Below are 19,000 nucleotides of genomic sequence, written 5' to 3'. Positions count from 1 at the left end.
GCTCCATTTTATCCTGTTGCCCATGTGAAAATGAAAAAACTGACGCTAAAAGAAAATTTTTGTGAAAAAAGTATTTTTTTTTTACCAATCAATTTGTGAAGCACCTGAGGGTTCAAAGTGCTTACTATGCATCTAGGTAAGTTCCTTGGAGGGTCTAGTTTACAAAATCGGGTCACTTGTGGGGGAGCGCCAATGCTTAGGCACACAGAGACTCTCCAAACGCGACATGGCAACCACTAAATATTCCAGCAAATTTTCCATTCAAAAAGTCAAATGGCGCTCCTTCCCTTCTGAGTCCTGCCGTGCTCCCAAACAGTGGTTTATGACCACATTTGAGGTATCGGTGTACTCAGGAAAAATTGGCCAACAAATTTTAGGATCCATTTTATCCTGTTACCCATGTGAAAATGAAAGAATTGATGCTAAAAGAAAATTTTTGTTGGAAGGGTTAATAATCTTCTTGAATGTAGTTTTGAGTAGCTTGAGGGGTGCAGTTTTTAGAATCGTGTCACTTTTGGGTGTTTTCTGCCATATAGACCCCTCAAAGTGACTTCAAATGTGAGGTGGTCCCTAAAAAAAATGGTTTTGTAAATTTTGTTGTAAAAATGAGAAATCGCTGGTCAAATTTTAACCCTTATAACTTTGTTTCCAAAATTGTGCTGATGTAATGTAGACATGTGGGAAATGTTATTTATTAACTATTTTGTGTCATAACTCTCTGGTTTAACAGAATAAAAATTCAAAATTTGAAAATTGTGAAATTTTTGCCAAATTTCCACTTTTTTCACAAATAAACGCAAAAATAGTCGACCTAAATTTGCCACTAACATGAAGCCCAATATGTCACGAAAAAACATTCTCAGAATCGCTAGGATGCGTTGAAGCGTTCATAAGTTATTACCTCATAAAGGGACACTGGTCAGAAATGCAAAAAATGGCCATTAAGGTCAAAATATGCTGGGTCATGAAGGGGTTAATAAATCTTAGTGAAACCATACTTACAACTTCACCCATTCCACCGATGACCTTGTTATCTGCAAAAGAGTTAAAAATAAAAAACAACAGAGATGGTTGCTAATCCCTTTGTCCCACGACGGGTCTAGCTTTGCTACATCTAGATGGCAGGCTGCATGGTTGCATGATGTGACCATTTAGCCTGTTATCCAGCAGAAACACTTAGCAGCCTCTGCTGCTGCTGCTCAGTATCTCGCTGTGAACTTGTAGGACCTGTCTGATTTCACGGCGAGTGTGAGAAAGTTTTCACGCTCCCGGGGCCATCAGAAAGGTCCTGGGAGTTCACAGCCAATGAACTCAATTCACCTATCTGACATTAGCGTGAGCATCATTAGAAATTTTCCCACAGCACTTGCGCTAACATCAAAACAGTACCGGAGATGTCAGTGTCCGTGTGTGTACTACTTGCGGCACACGTGTGTAACCGTGTGCCGCATCAGTACCACACAGACAAGCATCAGGGAAGAAGCGCTACAGTAATACATAATGCTCAACAAATCCCTAGATTAATTCCTTGAGGGGTGAAGTTTCCATAATTGGCTCACTTGTTGGGGGTTTCTGCTGTTTTGGCATATCAAGGACTCTGCAAATGTAACATGGCATCTACAATCTGTTCCACCCAAATTTCTATTCCAAAAATCAATTAGCACTCTTTCCATTCTGAATCAGGCCATGAGCCCAAACAGTAGTTTTTGACCACATATGGGGTATCATTGTGTTTGGGAGAAATTGAGTTACAAATTACGGGGTCCATTCTTCTAACATAGTAGCATAGTTTTGAAGGCTGAAGGAAGACCTTATGTCAATCTAGTTCAGCCTATTTTTAGTGCAGCTGTTCTGCATTGTTGATCCTGGGGAAGGCAAAAAACCCACAGAGTAGAAGCTAATTTTCTCCATAGGGAAAAAAATTCCTTCCCCTAAGCTGGGTCAACCATCTACCTATAATATTCTGTTATTCGTAACCTTCTATACTGTTACTCACAAGAAAAGCATCCATTCCTTTCTTAAATTCATTCAGTGAGTTGGCCATCACCACTTCCTCAGGAAGAATTCCAGAGCCTCACTGCTCTTACCGTAAAGAACCCTCTTCTATGCTGGTGCAGAAATTGTCTTTCCTCCAAACGAAGAGAATGCCCCCTTGTTCTTGTCACAGTCCTTGGTACAAACAGTTCATTCTGTTATCTTTTGTTAAAATTACAAACTTGTGGCTAAAATAAAATTTTACTTGAAAAAAGGTAATTTTTTGTTATCACACCCAAATGTTATAATAATAATTTTATTTCTCTAGCCCCAACATATTCCTCAGCACTTTACATTATAGAGGGAAATTCTACAGACAACAGACATTACAGTATACCAATAAACACATAGATCAAAACAGATACCAAGAGGAATGAGGGCCCTGCTCACAAACTTACAATCTATAAGGAAAAATGGGAGACACGAAAGGTGAATGGTAACAATTGCTTTTATTGTTCGGACCAGCCATAGTGTAAGAATCAGGTGTTCCTGTGATGCTGCATGAACCAATTAACAGTCTAAATATGTAACAGTACAGACACAGAGGGCTATTAAATGCATAAAGCATGTGAGAACATGCGAGGAACCTGGTTATGGTAAAAAATTTTGAATGAGCCACACAGGGATATTTAGGGTTAATGTGTTGAGGCAATAGGCCAGTCTAAACAAATGCGTTTTTAGGGTGCGCTTAAAACTGTGGGGATTGAGGATTAATCGTATTAACCTGGGTAGTGCATTCCAAAGAATTGGCGCAGCACGTGAAAAGTTTTGGAGATGGGAATAGGAGGTTCTGATTAGTGAGGATGTTAACCTCAGTTCATTAGCAGAACGGAGGGCACGGGTAGGGTGGTAGGCTGAGACGAGGGAGTATATGTAGGGTGGTGCTGAGCCATGGAGTGCTTTGTGGGTGAGGGTAATAAGTTTATACTGAATTCTGGAGTGGATGGGTAACCATTGTAAATACTGGCACAAGGTAGAGGCATTGGTATAAGGATTCGTGAGGAATTTGATCCGAGCTGCAGCATTCAGGATAGATTGGAGATTGTTATGTAGTTCTGTGAAGCACCTGTAGGTTCAAAATGCTCAACATACTGTACCTAGATGAATTCCTAGATGAATTCATTGAGCGGTTCAGTTTCCAACATGGTGTCATTTGTGGGGGTTTCTGGTACCTCAGGGGCTCTGCAAATGAGACATGGTTTCCACAACTTATTCCAGACAAATTTATGCTCCTAAAACCAAATAGTATTTCTTCCATTCCGGGACCTGCCGTATACCCAAACAGCAGTTTTTGACCACAAACGAAATATTGCCACATTTCAAAGAAATTGTGTAATATATTTTATGGTCTATTTTCTCCTGTAACCCTTGTGAAAATGAAAAAATTATAGCTAAAAGTAATATAATCAGTTTAGTAACTGCAGCTGATATTAGGGTTATGACCCTGTTCTCTTCATCCGGTAGACACAAAGTCTGTTCTTTCGAGTCCAATATAAGCCCTAAGAAAGTCTGAATCCCTAGGAGTTCCAGTTTTTACTTCTTCATATTTAACATCCATCCTAGCTGGGTCAGGCTGGCTCTTACTTGCATCAGTTGGTGATTGTAGTCTTCTATTAATCTGACGATCACCAAAAAATCGTGCAGATACGGAACTATCAAAATATTTTGTTCTCTGAGATGTGCTGTTACTTCCAGAATAATCTTCATAAATATCCTCGGGGCCATGGATAGACCAACGGGTAGGGCTCGGTACTGAAAGTGCCTGACATGCTTGTTTATACAGTGGGGCAAAAAAGTATTTAGTCAGTCAGCAATAGTGCAAGTTCCACCACTTAAAAAGATGAGAGGCGTCTGTAATTTACATCATAGGTAGACCTCAACTATGGGAGACAAACTGAGAAAAAAAATCCAGAAAATCACATTGTCTGTTTTTTTTTCCTTTTATTTGCATATTATGGTGGAAAATAAGTATTTGGTCAGAAACAAAATTTCATCTCAATACTTTGTGATATATCCTTTGTTGGCAATGACAGAGGTCAAACGTTTTCTGTAAGTCTTCACAAGGTTGCCACACACTGTTGTTGGTATGTTGGCCCATTCCTCCATGCAGATCTCCTCTAGAGCAGTGATGTTTTTGGCTTTTCGCTTGGCAACACGGACTTTCAACTCCCTCCAAAGGTTTTCTATAGGGTTGAGATCTGGAGACTGGCTAGGCCACTCCAGGACCTTGAAATGCTTCTTACGAAGCCACTCCTTCGTTGCCCTGGCGGTGTGCTTTGGATCATTGTCATGTTGAAAGACCCAGCCACGTTTCATATTCAATGCCCTTGCTGATGGAAGGAGGTTTGCACTGAAAATCTCACGATACATGGCCCCATTCATTCTTTCATGTACCCGGATCAGTCGTCCTGGCCCCTTTGCAGAGAAACAGCCCCAAAGCATGATGTTTCCACCACCATGCTTTACAGTAGGTATGGTGTTTGATGGATGCAACTCAGTATTCTTTTTCCTCCAAACACGACAAGTTGTGTTTCTACCAAACAGTTCCAGTTTGGTTTCATCAGACCATAGGACATTCTCCCAAAACTCCTCTGGATCATCCAAATGCTCTCTAGCAAACTTCAGACGGGCCCGGACATGTACAGGCTTAAGCAGTGGGACACGTCTGGCACTGCAGGATCTGAGTCCATGGTGGCGTAGTGTGTTACTTATGGTAGGCCTTGTTACATTGGTCCCAGCTCTCTGCAGTTCATTCACTAGGTCCCCCCGCGTGGTTCTGGGATTTTTGCTCACCGTTCTTGTGATCATTCTGACCCAACGGGGTGGGATTTTGCGTGGAGCACCAGATCGAGGGAGATTATCAGTGGTCTTGTATGTCTTCCATTTTCTAATTATAGCTCCCACAGTTGATTTCTTCACTCCAAGCTGGTTGGCTATTGCAGATTCAGTCTTCCCAGCCTGGTGCAGGGCTACAATTTTGTTTCTGGTGTCCTTTGACAGCTCTTTGGTCTTCACCATAGTGGAGTTTGGAGTCAGACTGTTTGAGGGTGTGCACAGGTGTCTTTTTATACTGATAACAAGTTTAAACAGGTGCCATTACTACAGGTAATGAGTGGAGGAAAGAGGAGACTCTTAAAGAAGAAGTTACAGGTCTGTGAGAGCCAGAAATCTTGATTGCTTGTTTCTGACCAAATACTTATTTTCCACCATAATATGCAAATAAAATGAAAAAAAAACAGACAATGTGATTTTCTGGATTTTTTTTTCTCAGTTTGTCTCCCATAGTTGAGGTCTACCTATGATGTAAATTACAGACGCCTCTCATCTTTTTAAGTGGTGGAACTTGCACTATTGCTGACTGACTAAATACTTTTTTGCCCCACTGTATACAAGGCTACTCTCAGGTACTGCTAGTCTTTCACATGGATTGGGAAGTGGTAATAAGCATCCTTTAAGCCAGGACACTCATATAACAACCCAAAACAGCATTTTTATGGTCAATCTTATGGACTATATCTTGAAGGGCCTGTAGACCAGAAACCCATTTAGTCCCTCCAGGTTGACTATAGTCCTGAAGGTACAGTTGGATTTTCTTATAAGGAAAAGGGGACAACCCAGATTTGCCGCTGCACTTCAGAGTGGATACAAAAAGTAGATCAGTTGTAATATATAGAAGAAATAGTCGCATATACAAACCTCTCCCATGCTAAATTAGGGAAATTTGGGCTCCATGGATATCATATAGAGGGTCTGATGAATATTACGGACTTCTTCAAAGATAGTAAGTTGAAAGAGTCAAGAAAATGGTCTTCCTCTTATACTAAAACTAGATCAGATACTAAGGCAATGATAACACTATCCCTGAAATCCTTCTGGGATAGTCTGAATTTAGGCGTCATTGTGCCCCCCTCCCCAGCTTTGGTGAACTTTTCTATCACTCTATTCCTATCTTCTGTTTATTCTTTTTATATCTGTATTTTATACTGTTTAGCTTTTAGAAATGTATGTAAAAGAATTAGTTTCCTAGAGAATAATTGTACAGGAGACCGAGCTACCTGGCTTTACAATAGGATATCGGATCTCTACTGAGGAATTATTACGGTATATATGAACGAGTATGATTAAGGCCATGCTTTGTATACTTACTTATGATTAATCAACAAAGGACTTTCAATACTCCATTGTAAGAATATATATATTTCAAAGAATGCTCTTTTTTGCTTTGCATTTAAAAATCAATAAAAAGATATAAAAAAAAAAAAAGAAAAAGGGGACAATATAATCCTTTCCCCTGCTGCTGTACCTCCCTGGGTTCCGGGTCAATCATTTTTTTTTAATGTGGCACGCTGGCGGATGGCCACATCCTAGCTTCCGGCTCACTGCTTCAAGATGCACCGGACATTACATCCTGCGTGTGCGCAGACCCGGGTGACCATGCTTTCTGGCGCACTCTTAACTGGGTGCACCGGGTCTTTCACCAGTGCACCCGGCACGGGTGCAGACCCGGAAGCATGTCCCAGAGCATTTAGCATGGGGTGCTCCTGCAGCCCGGGCGTGCACAGACCCGGGACCTCATGCTGGCAGGAGACTTTTGCCAAGAGGTCTCTGCATTCACGGCGCTGCACTGACCTCCTGGCCAGTGGTACATCACCCCTCCAGAAGGCATCTCATCCTGGACACCCTCCAGACCTGGGTAAATCAAAACATATCGCTCTTCTTAGGTTCTCTCAAGGACAGGAAACCAAACTGATGTGGAGGAGAGAAACCACCCTTTTACTTAGTAGGTTTCCTGTCCTTGATGGGTGGATAACCCCTCATGTGGTGCTGTAATGGGAGAAGGGGAAAATAAAAAATGTCTACGGGTACACAGTGTGCCATGGGTAACTTGATTGTGTATATTTCCTTATAACAATAGACTGTGAATGTTAGCATGAGACTCAGCAGAAATACCTACTGTATATGTCATAAAGCAAACTTCTCCTTCAGCTGGATCTATGAATAGTGAATTCAGTATGTTTAGCCCTGATCTAATATGCCATCTTTGGGATATGGTGAATTTGCAGGTTCACTCATAAATGTGACCAACTGACCAGCATCCTTGCCAACACCCTCTTTAAACCATGCTATGAAGATTTCAAGTACAGCACAATACTCCTCTAAGTGAGCAGGTTCCTGTATATTCAAAGATATTTTAGCATCATTCTCAGTGAATAAATCGCAGCATTTGTTATATTTTGGAGTAAAGCAATAGTTGATAATCTGGTCTAGACACAATTAATAATAATGAATACAATATATATTATATTTATAACAGCAATAATATATTTAAAAAAAAACATTTCTTATGAAAACATTTTCTGCAATGATGAGACAGAAATTGCAGTTACACGAAATTCAACTGTTACAGGAACATGTCAAAACTTTTCAGTTTTTTTTCATGATAAGAATGACCCTCTAGCTAAGCATATTTCTTTTTTTAATAGAAAGCTACAGTAATTTTCATTGTCTCTTAGAGGACAGCTAGTTCTGCTTGAAGGCAGACGCTGAAAATTCACTATTCTGCATAAAATTAGGACGCTGTCTCTAGGCAAAGCAGGAGTGTCAAGTGACAAGTGAAACATATAAAAACTAGGTGCATGTCAGCTCATAGTTTCCACTGAAACATTCTTGAAGAGGGTTTTAAATCTGGGTTAATTCATCCTTTGGTGCCATCATGTCAGTCTCAGGCTCAGGTTCTCTTAGTTGGGCAGCTTCTTCATCCCAGAGGTCAGGCTATTCTCTTGGCCATGGGGCTTCTTCTGGAGGTTTCTCCCGTGCAAGTGCAGGAGGAATTGGTTTGGGCAGTGGAGGTCTCAGCCTTGGAATCGGAGGAGCAGGTTTAGGAGGTGGCCTTGCCTTGGGTGGTGGCTCAGGATTTGGAGGTGCAGTGGGACTAGGAGGAGGTTTGGGAGGAGGTTTAGGAGGAGGTTTGGGAGCAGGATTTGGAGGAGGTTTGGGAGGAGGTTTAGGAGGAGGTTTGGGAGCAGGATTTGGAGGAGGTTTGGGAGCAGGATATGGAGGTGGTTTTGGAAGCAGTGCAGCATTCAGTTTGGGACGCTCTCTGACTGCTGGTGGCCTGAGCTCAACTCTGAATGTAGGTGGGCCACGTGTTGTACCCCAGCTACTTTCTAGGGCCACAGAAAAGCAGACACTAGCAGGATTAAATGAACGTTTTTATTCTTATGTGGAGAAAGTTAAGCAGTTACAATTTGAAAATCAGACCTTACAGGCCCAGTTGAACTTATTAACAGGAGGCACAGCATCCTCTGCCCCAGATTCCTCTTCTCCAGTAAATTATGAGCTCCAACTTACAGATCTGAGACACACAGTTGAAACTCTAACTCTGGAAAATGTAAGACATGAAATTGAACTTGACAACGTCAGAGGTGCTGCAGAAGAACTCAAGACCAAGTAAGTAGGAAAATAATTCCTTTCAAATCAATCCAAGTTTGTTAAATAATTTTGATTCATTGATTATTTCATTTATTGTCATCATTAGTGGCGAAAAAAAAGAACATTGAAAAAAATGATAATGCTTTTATAATAAAGTGTTACCTATTATTACACATACACATTTACCTTGATCACATTTACTACATCTCAAAGACATTAGGAAAATCAGTTCAACACACAAGATATTATATACTTTCATTCCTAACAATTAAAGGCAACTACACTAATGCACCCTTCCATAAAAATAGTCTACAACAGATATATACAATTTGTCATGGAAATTTCTGTAAAATCCTTTCAATCACTACAATCAATGTACAATGTAACATTTTGCTGGTGCAGTAAATTATGGCAGTGGGAAAAATTGAAAGAAACTTGATAGTCTTAGACATTGTATAGCAAGTAAACATTATCACAGTGTCAATTCAGCGCTAGATAATACGGGCTATTGGAAATGTTACATTTACTAGGAATAAATGTTTGTGTTCCTTGTTTTAGATACGAGTTAGAATTGGGAGTGAAATTTCAACTGGAAACCGACATAGGCGCAATGAAACGGGTAATCTTACTTTGTGTTTCCTCAAAAGGAGGTGCTTCTGTGTAACAATGATATTTTAAGCAATATTTTGTTGGTCATTTTCAGTGCAAGGACATGAATATATGGGTGTCATATTTATAATGAATCTGGCCATGTGTTTTCAATTTGTAGAATTATAGCATTAATTTAGTTTTGCAACAAAATGTTGGCCTCTTAAATTACCTGGTACACACTAAACAAATGAGTCTATTAGTTTTTTTTATTAGGGTGTTTATATTATCTATTAGTAGCAAATGAAGTGCAGTATGTGATCAATCCATCTACTATAAGGTAATAAAACAGTAAAAAATGACAATGAGAAGCTTGATCAACATCAAAAAATTAAAGACTAATAAAGGCATTTGGACAGTATGGAGGAAGGATCAATCTCCTCCAGCCAAGACCTTGAGACCAACCGCAGAGCCTGACGAGCTGCAGCCATCCATGTATTACATGCCAGTTATTCATTACCACCGTGCAATTCTACATTTTATCAGCAGTGGATGTTGAAAGTATAATATGTAGACTGACCAATCTTTTCCTGGACTTTCTCAGATTAGAGTAGATTCCTTGGATGGAATCCTTTAACAGGTTTACCATGTCAACATGGTATGTGTTTAATCATTATAGAGCCCCTGTCACCAGTTTTCGCTCTTATTTTATTCCCACTGCTCACCTAAGTATTCTGATTTTTTTCATTCTGCTGTATTGTTCCAGATATATGGTCCTTTATATCTAGTCCTTTTTTTATATCTTTACAAGGGGGGAGGCTCACGGGATTCGCGGTGACATATCCCTATTATTACTCTATGAGCTCACCCACTTGGAAACACAAATTTGTACTAAATAAAAGGCTCAAATCTCTGAAAAAATATTGCAAATTTTAAGAAATAAAAAACAGAATACTTAGGGGAGCAGCTGGAATAAAATAAGAGCAAACACTGGACACCTTTGACCTGGTAACAGGTTCTCATATTAAAAGTTATATAGATGCTATCAATCAATCAAAAAAAAGCTACTATGGGTTTATATTCACAAAGTATGAGCACAGTGTAAAGTGGCTCTACATCCACTGGTATGTAAGAAGATAGCATTGATGGGAGCCTGTATGGTGCATTATTATCACTTCGTAGTGTAAATGAATATAGTGTAATGTCTGACATGTAATGAAAGAGGAAACACTGTTAAACCCAGCAGTATCAGGAGTCTGAGGAAATACATATATATGGTTGATACTCGACCAGAAATGGCCTGATATAGTTTATAGATGATTGCTATACCATTACTGAAGTTACTAATTAGCTTCTATATAGATCAATCCATTTACCAAATCAGGTTATGATTGGCCAAGCAATTCATCAGTTTATGGTCCACTAGCTGAAAACTGATATTACTCATTAAACAATAGTGATAGGACTTTAAATGCTTACTTATTGATCTGACTTACGATGACAGGACATTGAGGCTGCTACCGAACTGCGCTCTGTACTGGAACAAAGATTCTCAGCGGCACTTGATGACTTAGAATTTTTGAAGAAGACACATGAAGAGGTGAGACTGTGTATTGCGGGATTTTGTTTTTCGAAAGTTTTCAATATTTCAGCTGAGCTAATGTCCTGATAATTTAGTAAATCTAATAAAAACAGACACTATATAATATAATATTGCAATATCTAATGCATTATAGGTATACAAAAGGGAGAGTAAATATTTTAATATGATAAACCAGCTCAATCAGGGCTATTCGCACGTCTATGAGGTCTACCAAGGACCTACAATGCCAAGAGATCTTGGTAGATTGGCAGCAACCCTGCCATGATCATCTGATAATTGTTTTATGCTATTTACGTAGCATCAACATATTATAAAGGAAAAGCAACAATCAGGATCTAAGTAAAAATAATAATTAACATATTAATTCTTGTTAATATGAAACAGTGTGCACTTGAGACGCATGCAGCATGATTTCATCTCTAGGCAGGATATTGTCATGTTAGAGGCAAGCAAACAGGGTGGCGGGAAGGTTAGCAGATTTCTGTTCTTGTTAAGTGGTGACAGTAAGTTGTCCTTTTTTGTTCAGGAACTGTCCACACTACAGGGCAAACTGGGAGCTGCAGCCGATACATCTGTTTCACTCATTGAAGTTGATGCTGTCAAGTCATTTGATCTCACAAGCGCTTTGAATAAACTAAGGGCAGATTATGAGAAATCCGTTGTGCAGCACAAAGAAGATGCAGAGACATACTTCAGAGCAAAGGTAACATACAAGAAACATTTAGCAAGCATATTTCATGGTTTAAAATAAGTCTTGTTATTCCTTATTATAAGGAGAACATGTTGTTACCCACCGGTACCAAATGTCAATGACATTTAATTGATATATATTTCAAAATTTTACATTAATTATGATACTCAATATGATTTTAGTAATGGCAATGTGAAAAAAAAATATTTTGTAAATTAAAAAGAATGCAATTACTTTTCTATTAGATGTATCAGTGGAATGTGGTAACAGTACAATATAATATAATACTAGATACAATAGTTGGCAAGTAACTTAATGTGATACTTTTATTTCCACAGATTGAAGAAATAAACAGTGAAACAGCAAAAACATCAGAAGTTGTAGCCTCAGTGAAAACAGAAATTACCAGCTCAAAGAAAGAATTACAGACACTAAATGCAGAACTACAGTCTCTTCTAGCAGTGGTAATGTGTCTTATGTTCACATTTTCATGTTATATATTGTAGAGTTTTTTAATCTTCCTTCAAAATAATGTCAACTTTGTTTCTTACGTCCACAAGATATAAATAATTGTATTATTTTATTCTGCAATTGTCTAAGCAGCTAATCTGATTTCTGAGCATCTCTAGTCAAAGCCAATTATTTTTTTTTATTATTTGTATTGTATTACTAGAACCCCCGATATAATGTGAGTACTTACAGTAAGCTTACTCTAGGCTGGCTGCTGCTAGCATGATTTCAGCATGAAATGGTCACGGCCACACATAGCAGATGTGGCCTTACCCTAACAGATTACCAATGTGCCCTCAGACTCCCTCATTACACTAAGGAGGACTGAGTATTCACATAGCTTCTCTGGGAACTTAAATGGAACCTGCCATTGACATTTACTACTAGAAGGTAGTAAGATTTATCAGCATCCTCATACCCTAAGCAATGATGCCTGTATTAGCCGTTCACACTAAATATATGTGCTTAAAACTAAGGGTCCCGTTTCACATAGCGTCTCACCAGCGATCCCGACAATGATACGACCTGGTAAGGATCCCTGATGCGTCGCTACATGGTCGCTAGTAAGCTGCCAAACAGGCAGATCTCTTCAAATCTCTGCAGTCGTTTGTACCTTGTCACACAGCAGCTTTTCTGACGACTCACGCCTGCGTCCCTGAGTTCTGCATCGCCAACGTGGTGGCTCATCGGCGTCAAACACAGCGATGCATGCTGGCCAGCGGGACGCCAACGATCAAAAAATGGCCCAGGACATTCGAGCACGATCAGCGATATTTAGCGGGGGGGGCCGGTCGCCGCTATGTGTCACACGTAGCGAGATCGCTGTTGTCTCACAAAATCTGTGACATTTCAGCGATCTTGCTAACCATCTCGTTATGTGAGACTGGGCCTTAAGTTTCATAGCCCCTGCACACTGGACTAGTCAGACTGCGAATCAATGACACTGTACAGGTAGAGCATGCCCACAGCAGTGTAAGTGACCTCCAAGTATGTGCAGGAGATGGAGAAGAAGCCATGCCTATTCGCCGCCTCCCTGCATACGCAGTGATGTCAGTTACATGGCTGAGGACATGCTCCCCCAGCACAGTAGCATTGATTAACAAGGGTCCCAGACAAGGCAGAGATAACAGGGACAAATAAACTTTGATTTTAAGCACAAACGTTTAGGGCTATTACAGGCATCATTAAAGAGGGCATTAGTATGTTGACAAAGTGCTCTCAACTACTTATAGGGGTAAATAATGATCACAGATTCCCTTTAATAATAGGTGAGGGAATGGGAAAAACTTGTCAGTGATGTGTGCACTTAATACAAAAGTTGACTGTTAAATGGGAATCTGTCAGTAACATCAACCCTCCCAACCAGTTTATATGGGCATGTAGGTCATAGAAAGCAGAATAAAATGGAACTTTGATATCTGTGATTTTATGTCTTATTTCCAGAGATAGCCATGTTTTCTTATCTGTAAATGAGCTGTTCCAAGCTATGAGTCAGACACTGATCTCCCTGAAAATCTGCCTCCAGAGCTTATTTTAAATGAAAGGGGGTGCTACCAGTGTGAGACCTGTAACTAACACAGAACAGTATAACTGAATTATGTGTTATAAAAAATATTTAAGCAGCTGCAGCTCTCACAGCTCTGCTGTATTGTAACACTGGCTGCCTGTGAGACGGAAGCTGAAGCTGAGTGGAACCTGTAGATGTGTCAGGTATAATCATCACACATAGCTCTGCAGTGAGATCAGGAGAGCAGAGAGCGGCCTTTACACATCACACTTGTAACTACCCCTTATTAAAAATAATCTCTGGAGAAAAATTCTTATGCAGGTCAGTATCCAGACCATAGTCCTGAGCATCTCATTTACGTACTGTATAAGAAAAATGTGGATTTCTCTTGAATAAGATATCAGATTGCAGATATCAAGGTATCATTTTAACCAGCTTCTTATGACCTGCATGCACATATAGACTGCTTAGAATGGTTGATCCTACTATCATATTCTCTTTTAAAGCAGCAATGAGTTTTGTAATAGAAATGTTAAACACCACTGATAGTCAAAAGGAGAAATTAGAGCTCTTCCTCAAATGTGGTAAAACAATGGATGTAACACAAATTATTTTACAATGTAATTAGAATTACACACTTGAAGCCAGTCTGGCGGAAGTAGTTGCAAGATCCAGCGTGGGAGTGGCAGAGTTCCAGGCACAGATATCCAGCTACGAATCAGCAATTGAATCAGCAAAGGTGGAACTTCACAAGATAATTGTCAACTACCAGGAATTGCTGGACATCAAACAAGCATTAGATGTAGAAATCTCCACCTACAAGAAGCTGTTGGAGGGTGAAGACATCAAGTAAGTTTAAAAATACTGTTGTGTTACTATTTTTCTCAGAATTATCCTGTGAATATACACCTGATTGTAAAAATAAAAGTTTAATTGTGCTCCTTTTATGCAACTTTGTAATATTTGCACAAATTGAATTAGTACAGAGTTTGATTTTTATTTAACTATTAATTAATTAACTATTAATTAAGTGGAGTCTGACACCAAGAGAAATGGCACTTAACCAGAGTGTGGTTGGCTGAAGAGATGGTGATTTAATGTACCGTAATTGTTATCTCTGAACTCACTTTCACTCCTCCACAGTAGGAGGCCATGCTCTGAAAAAAGATCCATATTCCATATTCCCATAGTGTACATAGTGAACCTTTTGAAGACTTTCTGAAGGAAAGTGAAAAAGAGCACACAGAGGAATTACCTACATCTTGGAAGCTGACTTTATATAGTATATAGTATTTCAGTCCGTTTTATGGTGAAATTCCATTTAAGGGAAAGGTAAATTATGTGGTACTAACAGTACCACAGGAGTCATTTTGTAGAAACCAAAAAGAAGGGCATGTGTTCATAGCGTATGTGCATTGCTTTTAAGCAAATGTCTATGGAAAATGCAAGCAGTGTTTTCTCTGAAGCGTCTTTTCTGACATCTTTTGAAAACGGACTGGTCACTTCTTTTAGCCACTTCATGGCTTTTGAAGCCTGGAGTAATTAAAAAAAAGTTACACAAGACAGAAAATATGCACGTAAGCCGTTTAGACATTGCTGCGCACATGTTCTGTCTTTTTGGCATTTCTTTGCACTTTTCAATAGGGTTTCAGGTTCAGGAGGAATCTGCCTGAAAAAAGACGTTGTGTGCACATACCCGAATTACTCCATTTTTCCAATATCACAGTCTAGGGAGAAGTATTTCTCATAGATGGGCAAAATGCCTTCAAAAGCAAGAAGCTGTTAGAATTTATTACTGTGCTAAAATCAAACATGGCATCTACTTTTAGGTTTAATTTACACAGCAAAGTTGTGAATACAAGCCGGGGCTCAGTGTGCTCTGCTTGACTATGTAGTAGTGACCAATACTTGACGTGGCGACATGGTTTTTCTTTACAGAATTTGGGAGAAAGATTTGTGTAAATTAATCCTAAGGGCAATTTAGTGAGGATCTGTGCTACATGGACCCCAAACAGAGGCATGCACATCAAGTTGTAACTGCAATGGTTAGCGGTTAGGTTGGGGTGAGATGCATGTTGCAATTACAAGTCTGATTACAAGGTCAATACTATGCATGTTTAATAATGCATAAAATGAAATGATCCACATATTTAATTATCTCTTTCATTCCTATAGATTTCCTGATGTAGAAGTCTTAACAGGAGGAACTTTCACGTACTCATGTAAGCATTGTTTGCAATAGTTTCTCAATATGTAATATAGTAAACATATATTACTCTCAATAGAGTTGCATAGGTTAAGAAACAAACACTCATCTATCAAATTCAATGAACCAGAACAAGCCTCTCTTTAAGGTCATATTTACACCAGTGTTTTGGTTCCTGTAATGAACAGAATACAGAAAAGCTAAGCTGGGTCCACCTGTGTGATCGTCAACACAATTCAGTGTGGTGCCCATCATATAATGCAGGAAAAATAGCACTCAATGAAATATAACAAAATCTGGGCTGTCGGCTCAATGACCAGGCATAGTTTCTTATAGATTACATGGTTAGTCATTCATTTGAATGGTTATAATACTAAATTCCCCTATAATAGCTGCTACACGGGAAGTGTACAGCCATATACCACCTCTTACACACACAGAACTTGGTGATAACGGCTGGAGTTAGACAATGTGGGCTACTGGAGTTGACGTAGGATCCTATTTATAAAACAGATTGCTTTCATAAAGTCCAAAAAATAAGTAATTACAGGATTAGAATTGAAGATAAATTTGTACTTTATTGATTCATGTTTAACTGATAAATTAATTGATTTCTGCTTTTCCTCACAGCTGACGCTGGCTTTCAGAAGAAAGATTCATCTATAGGTGAGCAAGGCAAACTAATAAAGATAATCAAATCATAGGCAACCATGCTGGCCAAAACCCAAATGTTCTTCATATGGGAGGTCAGTATTAGGATTTCTTAGATTGGATAAAAGGTCTTAAACTGATCATACAAATTAAATAAAAGTTGTTGGACCCGATTTTTGAAGGATCAGCCGTGAATTTAACGTTTGTAGGAGTTTCCCAGCTATCCGTTCACTGACAGCAGATTTTGGGACATAATCAGAGACCCCTGTATCTTAAAATGTGCATTTTTGATTTCAGCTTAAGCAATTCATTGTTCCTATAGAATATAAGGCACTATAAGCCTCATTTATTATTGAAACAGATATGTGCTTAGTATTTTGTTACCTAAAGGGTAACTTCACACAAATATTCAGCTCAATACTGCATGATCAGGAATATTGTGAATTACCTTACAGAAAGACCCGTTCAATCCCCTGATGTGCCTGTTTTAGTAAATACCTTTTGTATCATGAAATATCAGTTCCAGAGTATCCATTCTTAAAAATTTGTCTTGTGTCGCTCCCTGTTATTTTCCCTGAAAATGCAAGCTTTTACTGCGACAGATGTGTCAGGAGGAACAAAAGTGTTTTAAGATGTCCATCCATATAGCTATTTCTTGCAATGTATTCTGTATATTTTAATATTATACAAAGTAATAGCTTTATTAAGACTTAGGGATCATGCACATACTATGGGAATAATTCTGCAGATAGTTAGACAATTATTCCTACAAAAACCATTTGTTACTGCACATAAAACCCTTGGTTGCAGTATTTATAAGCAGCCCTTATTCAATAAACGTGCTGCAGTTTTTAAAAGAAAAAGTTACACATGCCCTGAATACCGGGCAGTTCTCAACCATTTACACAGTTTTATAGGTGTCACTTCCTAACATTGCATTTCCTGCTGTGTAACATCTAGCCAGGTACGGACTGGGGCTAAAATTCAGCCCTGGCTTTTGAAATCACACAGGCCAATGCTGTCCCCGTCCCCAAGCACCAGATGGCGATATATTACTAATATTACCCTGGATGGAGGAAAGCAAGATGTACTATAAGACAAACATTTCTAATGATACCTTTCTTACAACTCTTACCAATATGTCTGTCTTGAGAACACCAATTCTGCAACATAGCAGACAAGGTGGCCCACCACCAGACAGACCTTTCTGGCATTTGCCAGAATTGCCAGATGGCCAGTCCGGCCCTGCATCTAGCTGTCATGGTAAATTACTGCATAGGCAAACCCTACAAATCCGCAGCACATGTGGTGTAGCAGAGTGATATAATCATTTGAATGTTTCTTCTATTTTCCTTTCAGCAGATTTAATTTGAAACCGAAAGGTGACCAGATTTTCAGGAAAAAGAAGATGATGATGCCCTGATGACGCCAATATGCTTCTTCTTTTCTGCTTGGCAAATGTCCTGTTAGCCTAACTGCAATTTTCTTTTTGTTTTCTAAATGATGACTGCTTTATCCGAGCAAATTCTATGCATTTTCTAAAAATAAATAGTTTTTGTCTCTTCATGCATTTTCAGTGACATTCCTTTGAAAATGAATTGCAGAAACCATATGTACGGGTTTATATAAATACATATCTACAGTATTTCTATCTATCTATATATACTGCTCAAAAAATAAAGGGAACACTAGACACTCCTACTGAGCAGACACATTGGTGTTAGTGACCTTCCTATCATTTCTAACTGTTGTTTATTCCATTGGCACAACAGCAGGAGAAATTGAATCACAATCGTTGTTGATTTCACAGAATTGTGACTGACTTGGAGTTACATTTTGTTGTTTAAGTGTTCCCTTTATTTTTTTGAGCAGTATATATATATATATATATATATATATATATAGATAGATATATAGATATATATATATTTATATGCACCAAAGTTAAAATATACAAGTTCTGGTTACCTGTCAGCAGACACATACTGTCCAATCCATAGGCAGCATGTATCAGGCACTAGCTGTATTATCTTAGCAATGTATGTTTGACTCTGAAATGCTGCAATGTTTCTAGAGAAAAACATTCTTTATTAGCCGCTAAGGATAGAGACCACAATGTATACTAGGTGGACAGGTGGTTCCCCCGGGTGCTTCTCCCTGCCTGCTGCCCTGGATTGACACGTCAGCGGGTAGGGAAAAGCTGACGACTTTTAGGCTATGTTCCCACATTGCGTGTTAAAACGCACACTGAAAACCGGACTCCTTCCCAGAAATTGCGCGTTTTTTTCCCGCGCGATTTCACCGTGATTTTACCGTGATTCTGTTCGCGATTTTGCCGCGATTTTCTCAAGCACTTTCCAAGCGATTTGAAGCATCGCTTGGAAAGTGATTGACAGGTTGGTCACACTCGTCAAACATAGTGTTTGACAAGTGTGAGCAGCTTTTTTTACTATTGAGGCTGCCTATGCGGCATCAATAGTAAAAGATAAAATGTTAAAAATGATAAAAAAATAAAAAATCGGGGTATATTTACCTTCCGACGTCCCGCGCTGCCATCCCGGGCCTCAGTGTTCCCAGTAATGCCTTGCGAGACCTGTGATGACGTTGGTCTCACGTTACTATAGCGATCTCGCGAGACCACTAGAGTCACGCGAGACTACGTCATCACAGGACGTTGCCGCAAGGCATTACTGGGAACGCTTAGGCCGGGAATGCAGCGCGGGACGTCGGAAGGTAAATATACCACAATTTTTTATTTTTTATTCTTTTTTTTACAGG

At 39.2% G+C, this 19,000-nt stretch overlaps 1 protein-coding gene across 1 annotated transcript; it reads left to right on the top strand.

The window, feature by feature from the left end:
• The first annotated feature begins 7,713 nt into the window (after positions 1-7,713).
• LOC141052612 (thread biopolymer filament subunit gamma-like) lies at positions 7,714-17,595 on the top strand. Its single transcript, XM_073549828.1, has 9 exons — positions 7,714-8,484; positions 9,025-9,085; positions 10,559-10,654; positions 11,184-11,360; positions 11,687-11,812; positions 13,994-14,214; positions 15,541-15,587; positions 16,202-16,237; positions 17,582-17,595. Exons 1-9 carry the CDS (start codon positions 7,748-7,750, stop codon positions 17,593-17,595), a joined length of 1,515 nt encoding a protein of 504 aa, XP_073405929.1. The 5' UTR covers positions 7,714-7,747.
• The last annotated feature ends 1,405 nt before the right edge of the window (positions 17,596-19,000 follow it).

Source organism: Dendrobates tinctorius, unplaced genomic scaffold (genome assembly GCF_039654945.1).
Source record: "Dendrobates tinctorius isolate UK_male_01 unplaced genomic scaffold, ASM3965494v1 ptg000162l, whole genome shotgun sequence".
Taxonomy (NCBI): domain Eukaryota; kingdom Metazoa; phylum Chordata; class Amphibia; order Anura; family Dendrobatidae; genus Dendrobates; species Dendrobates tinctorius.
The sequence above is the reverse complement of the archived record's forward strand: the minus strand, read 5'-3'. Positions and strand labels throughout refer to the sequence as shown.

Coding starts and splice junctions, on each gene's coding strand:
- LOC141052612 (XM_073549828.1), top strand. CDS start 7,748: ATGTCAGTCTCAGGCTCAGGTTCTCTTAGTTGGGCAGCTTCTTCATCC. Junction 14,215..15,540: donor TTGGAGGGTGAAGACATCAA/GTAAGTTTAAAA, acceptor TCATTCCTATAG/ATTTCCTGATGTAGAAGTCT. Junction 15,588..16,201: donor AGGAACTTTCACGTACTCAT/GTAAGCATTGTT, acceptor TTTTCCTCACAG/CTGACGCTGGCTTTCAGAAG.